The sequence below is a fragment of the Cynoglossus semilaevis genome, chromosome 3 (assembly GCF_000523025.1).
Source record: "Cynoglossus semilaevis isolate Cse_v1.0 chromosome 3, Cse_v1.0, whole genome shotgun sequence".
NCBI classification, from domain to species: Eukaryota; Metazoa; Chordata; class Actinopteri; order Pleuronectiformes; family Cynoglossidae; genus Cynoglossus; species Cynoglossus semilaevis.
Window position 1 is genome coordinate 202,924 of NC_024309.1, and position 5,826 is coordinate 208,749.

Below are 5,826 nucleotides of genomic sequence, written 5' to 3' on the forward strand. Positions count from 1 at the left end.
TTAAAAGAACTGGATGGCTTACAATTTAATACTCCAATTAATATCCAATAAACAGAATTAATTCTCTGCCCCAAACATCTAGCCAAAACAAAATAAAAAGATACACAAACACTTAAAAAGCTTAAAAAACATATTTCATTAAATATAAATGATAATAAACATCTATTATACTTAGGTATATACTAGGTTGTATGTGACCCGTGAACCAAAATGATAGGTATGTATATTATTAAATTATATGCATATACTATTGTACACCACATTATCTCCTTGTTATGTCTCCATGCTTGTTATGTCTCCATGCTTTATGTTATAATTTGACAGCTACTCTTATATTATTTATGTATATATAAATGAATGAAATAAATTCGTTTCAACAAGCTATAAACAAAATATTTAAGCAAGAGATGATAGCATCTAACCATTTAACCAGAATATTACTTCATATAATATTTATTTACTTTTACTTTTTACTTTGATTCTGTTCATGAAATACTGTGGACTTTCGCTGTGTACTGGTGGTAGCGTAAACTCGATAATAGGTGTTGGCGGCGATTTGCAACGCTTTTCGGCTCTGTCTTTTGTGCATGCGTTAACAGGCCGTACTGCAAATATAGTAGTGTTGCTCAAATGAAGTGTGTCCCAGTGGAGTTGCCGTTTGTCGTTGTTCAAGATGGCGCCACCGGGTAAACAATTGTCCGGGCTTTGCTTCTTGTACCGACTTTGCGCACGCGTAAAATACATCGGTCGGGATTTTGCACGTGCGCAGAACACATCAGGAATTACGCCACATACCTGGTAGCAACAGGCAGCACTAACATCAGAAAGGATCGGCGTGTCTCTGCTGTCAGTAGAAATATGGCAACCTTTAGTAAATACCTTACTGCGAAGAACACGTCCGTAGCAGGTGGCGTTATGCTGCTGTTTTATTTGCTAAAATACAAAAGACGGACGAGAAAACATGTCGGGTAAGTAGTGTTTACAACACAACACTACACTTTAGTTTGTTATGCATGTCGACAATATGATTTAGCTACTGGCATGTTGTCATTCTGACAGATGACAGACTTCCCTATTTGTCTCCACGTTGACCTCAAACATAGTCTAACAGCCTATGGTTTGCCGTAATAATCTTGTCTGCTGTTTTTGGGCAGTTCCTTATAGTACGCGCACAGTGACTTATATTATAGCACCGCCATGACTCGGTGAAGCGTGTCGGTTAGACGGTAGATTTGACTCAAGTCTTTTGCTTAGATGTTAGGATGTTAAGCTGACATTATTTTAAAAGGTAACCGAAAACGTTACTATGTGTATATGTGTTACAACAACAGAGCCATGAAAAAATAGACATGCTTTATTTGGTCCATTGCAGGGATTTTACACGTCTTTACCTTGGTCAGCCTTGGCGGTGTAGAACGGTCACCATTAATATTAAACACTGATAGTTTTATGTCTCTCACTTTGTTTTCAATATTCGTTTTCGTATAAGATGGAGACTGTGTAAATGCGAACTTTGTCATCGTAAAGCCTCATATTAGAAAAATTAGAAAAACGTTTGCTTTTCAATAATATTTAGTGCATCATTACATGTTTTCGTACATGTCTTAATTTTTAAAAATAAACTGATACTTTACAACAGGATCTTTGGCTTGAACCCTAATATTTATATTTTCAACTGCCCCAATATAATTTCGTTACTACTTTTGACAAAATTGGCATTGAGCTATTATATTACTCCTGATTTATTGATGTCATAATACGTTTGTTACTGTTGATATTTCTCTTTTGCATCACAGGACTTGAACACGACTGTGCTTTGTATGATTTCCTAACCTTAAAGTGGAAAAAGATGAAAAGCATTGTCAAGGTTTTTGCACCTTTAGAAAAGCAACATAACCACAATGGTAACTAATTTTATCATGTTTGTTTAACCTATTTAGCAGTGAAAGGAGAGACTTAGAACCGGTGCTCAACACTGAGGTATGTTTCTTTTTTACAAGTTTGTTGTATGTTTGTCTTTTTGAAAACTTCATATGCTTTATGTCTGGCATTGTTAAGTTACAGAGCAAACACTGCTGTGTCAATTCTTACAGAAAGAGAGCAGAAAAGACCGTGCTGCAGTAGACAAGATTTTCTTCACACGACTCCTCCAGATTCTTCGAATCTTGATACCTCGTTTTTTTTGCATGGAGGTATGACAGTAGAAATGAATCACTGGATCACAGCTTTATTGATGTTGGAAGAACTAAAACACAAAAGTCAGAAATCAGTGCAATGTAACACATTAATAGTTGGTTTCAAAATCTAGTTATTTCTAACCCAATCTTTGAGATTTGGAATTTACAATTTAGAATTTATTGTTGTATGATCTAAAAGTTAAATAGTACCAGGATGATTACTTTGTACCTTCTTAAGACCTGCCTATTAATACTAAAGGTAGAAATTATACAGTTTTGTTATTGTTATCAGTTGAGTTGTTCCATGGAGGGCCATATCAGTTATCATCTAAAAACAAAACATAAAAGGTTTTTCTATAATGTTATGCTGTATTTTTTTTAATAAATGTCAAACAAAAAAATATGAAGAGGTTAAAAGTAAAGCTATTATCAATCTAGTTGTGTTCCAAATGTCTGGCTTTTACAGGCCAGAAGTTTTTGCTGTTATAAATTTTTGAGACCCATGATTTGGAATGTTATATTTCATTACAAAAAACACAAAATGCTGCAAAATAGGCACAGTGTTTAAAGACATTAAATTAGTAATAATGGTGAAGATGTACCGTTGATAGACCTGTGGCCATAGTAATTAAACAAGTTTGTAGAGAGCTGTGTCATATACAAAAAGAAAGCAGTGACAGTAACTTATGTCTCGTCTTCTTGTTTAGTTTAGCCATAGTTAAACCAATTTCACCTTCCACATGGAAACCTTTGCTCTTCCTCTCACGTGGCTCTGGTAGTGATATTGAATCTTATCCAGTACATTCATTTGAAGAGGTCTAGATAGGAGTCAAGGCTACTGTGATAAGGGATTATACAATGAGAAATGTTTGACCAGTTCTCCTAACTCCTGTCTTCACCTTAGACTGGATACCTTATCTTTATCGCAGCAATGTTAGTGGCCAGGACCTACTGTGATGTATGGATGATCCAGAATGGAACTTCGATTGAAAGGTCAGCATTATTACATTACATTACAGTGCATTGTAATACGTTTAGCTGACACTTTTATCCAAAGCAACATACAATCAATCAGTCAGTCAACAATCAAGCTACAGTAAACATACAAAAAACATACATAATAATAAATAATGAATAGAAAAAGTACAGTTATAGTCATAGTAGGTCATAAAGTAAGAAGAATAGTATGTCAGGACTAAATGTCATAAGAATATGTCATAAGGATAGAAGGTATTAGAGTAAGAAGAGTTGCATGTTAGATGTTAGTGGGTTTGTTAGGATAGGAGATGTGCTTTGAAAAGAAAAGTTTTTAAGTGCTTCTTGAAAGAAGAGAGGGAGGACCCTGCTTTTGTGGCAGCTGGTAGTTTGTTCTACCACATAGGAAACAGGGTGGAGAATGACCAAATTATTGTTATTGGTAATTAGAATTATTGTTTGAAGAGTTGTTACAAGCTTTCTAAATAGACTTGAACTATTACTATTACATTTTACTGTGCAGTGGTGGCTTAGTAGTTAAGGAGACGGATTTGGGTCTTGTAGGTTTCAGGTTTGAGTTCACCAGCTACCAAAGTGCCACTGAGGTATTATGATTTGCCGCTACTGATAGCAGTCTGATACTTTCCTTTCTCATCCAGCATGCCACAAGTTGCCATTGCTGAGGCGCCTGTTTATGGCATGTAGCTCAAAGTTAAGCTAAGCTTTTGGGCATAGGTGAAAGTGAACTACTTTGTGACATAGCACACCACTGCACACACAACGAAATGTGACCTCTGCTTTTAACCCATCACCAAAGTGAGCAGGAGGCAGCTTTAAGCGCCCAGGGAGCAGTGTGTGGGGAGGGTGCCATGCTCAAAGCACCTCAGTGGTAAATTGGCAGCTGGTGGACTCGAACACAAGTCCGCTTCCATAAGAACTAAGCCACCACTGACCGGTGTGGTGTCAGAGCATACGACTATTCTTATTTTTTTCAATGTCTGATCCTAAAATTTTGACCAATATTGGACAGGGTATCAGATCACGCCATTCCTGACTGTGATGTTACAAAACAAATTATCGCCACATACCCCCCACCCATCCCCAGCACGCACACACCCACACGCACTCACCCACATGCACTGTGTTCAGCTTCATCCATACTACTTCAAATATCTTCCTTTTACTTTGACCATACAGACCTGCTGATCATGTACCAACTAAATGCTAAGCACTTTTGCTGTTTTAGCACTGTCCTGGACGAATAGAGCTATATATATCTATTTCTGAACAATTGTATTCCTCCATGTACATTTCTTCCGTTGCACTGTATGCCACAACAAATTCCTCATAGGTGTAAACCTATCTGGCAATAAAAACGTTTCTCATTCTGATTCTGATATAATGTAAACATTTGAGACACTAGAAGTGTGTTGTCATCTGTAGCAACACAGTGGCACTCATGAGGCTGTCCACCTATCTGACTCTAGCTCAAACGTATATACAAACGGGGCTTTGAGATACCAGCTACTCAAGATACAAGCCACTCGATACTACATATATATGTATATATATATACGTGTGTATATATACGTATATACTGTATATATATGTATATATATATAAATATACAGCATATATATATATATACTCACACTCCAGCCACATGAGCTCAAGCATTATCTTGCATTAGGATGAACCGAGGGCCAACACACCAGCATATGGTCTCACAAGGGGTCTGAGGATCTCATCTCGGTACCTAATGGCAGTCAGGCTACCTCTGGCGAGCACATGGAGGGCTGTGCGGCCCTCCAAAGAAATGCCACCCCACACCATTCCTGACCCACTGCCAAACCGGTCATGCTGGAGGATGTTGCAGGCAGCAGAACGTTCTCCACGGCGTCTCCAGACTCTGTCACGTCTGTCACGTGCTCAGTGTGAACCTGCTTTCATCTGTGAAGAACACAGGGCACCAGTGGCGAATTTGCCAATCTTGGTGTTCACTGGCAAATGCCAAACGTCCTGCACGGTGTTGGGCTGTAAGCACAACCCCCACCTGTGGACGTCGGGCCTTCATACCACCCTCATGGAGACTGTTTCTGACTGTTTGAGCAGACACATGCACATTTGTGGCCTGCTGGAGCTCATTTTGCAGGGCTCTGGCAGTGCTCCTCCTGTTCCTCCTTGCACAAAGAAGGAGGTAGCGGTCCTGCTGCTGGGTTGTTGCGCTCCCACGGCCTCCTCCACGTCTCCTGATGTACTGGCCTGTCTCCTGGTAGTGCCTCCATGCTCTGGACACTACGCCGACAGACACAGCAAACCTTCTTGCCACAGCTCGCATGGATGTGCCATCCTGGATGAGCTGCACTACCTGAGCCACTTGTGTGGGTTGCAGACTCCGTCTCATTCTACCACGAGAGTGAAAGCACCGCCAGCATTCAAAAGTGACCAAAACATCAGCCAGAAAGCATCGGAACTGAGAAGTGGTCTGTGGTCACCACCTGCAGAACCACTCCTTTATTGGGTGTGTCTTGCCAATTGCCTATAATTTTCCACTTGTTGTCTATTCCATTTGCACAACAGCATGTTAAATTGATTCTCAATCAGTGTTGCTTCCTAAGTGGACAGTTCGATTTCACAGAAGTGGGGTTGACTTGGAGTTACATTGTGTTGTTTA

At 39.3% G+C, this 5,826-nt stretch overlaps 1 protein-coding gene across 2 annotated transcripts in view; it reads left to right on the forward strand.

Moving 5' to 3' along the window:
- The first annotated feature begins 666 nt into the window (after positions 1–666).
- abcd3a (ATP-binding cassette, sub-family D (ALD), member 3a) overlaps positions 667–5,826 on the forward strand; it is a 28,388-nt gene continuing 23,228 nt past the window's right edge. The window contains exons 1-4 of one of the 2 annotated variants that reach the window (XR_001759923.2): positions 667–968; positions 1,941–1,980; positions 2,094–2,192; positions 3,082–3,170. Coding sequence is in view for 1 of the 2 variants with exons in the window: in XM_008307363.3 (XP_008305585.1) it covers positions 859–968; positions 1,941–1,980; positions 2,094–2,192; positions 3,082–3,170 (338 nt within the window). In the remaining variant the exon portion in view is untranslated. The remainder of the gene's footprint in view (positions 969–1,940; positions 1,981–2,093; positions 2,193–3,081; positions 3,171–5,826) is intronic. The other variant, XM_008307363.3, reaches the window with a different exon arrangement.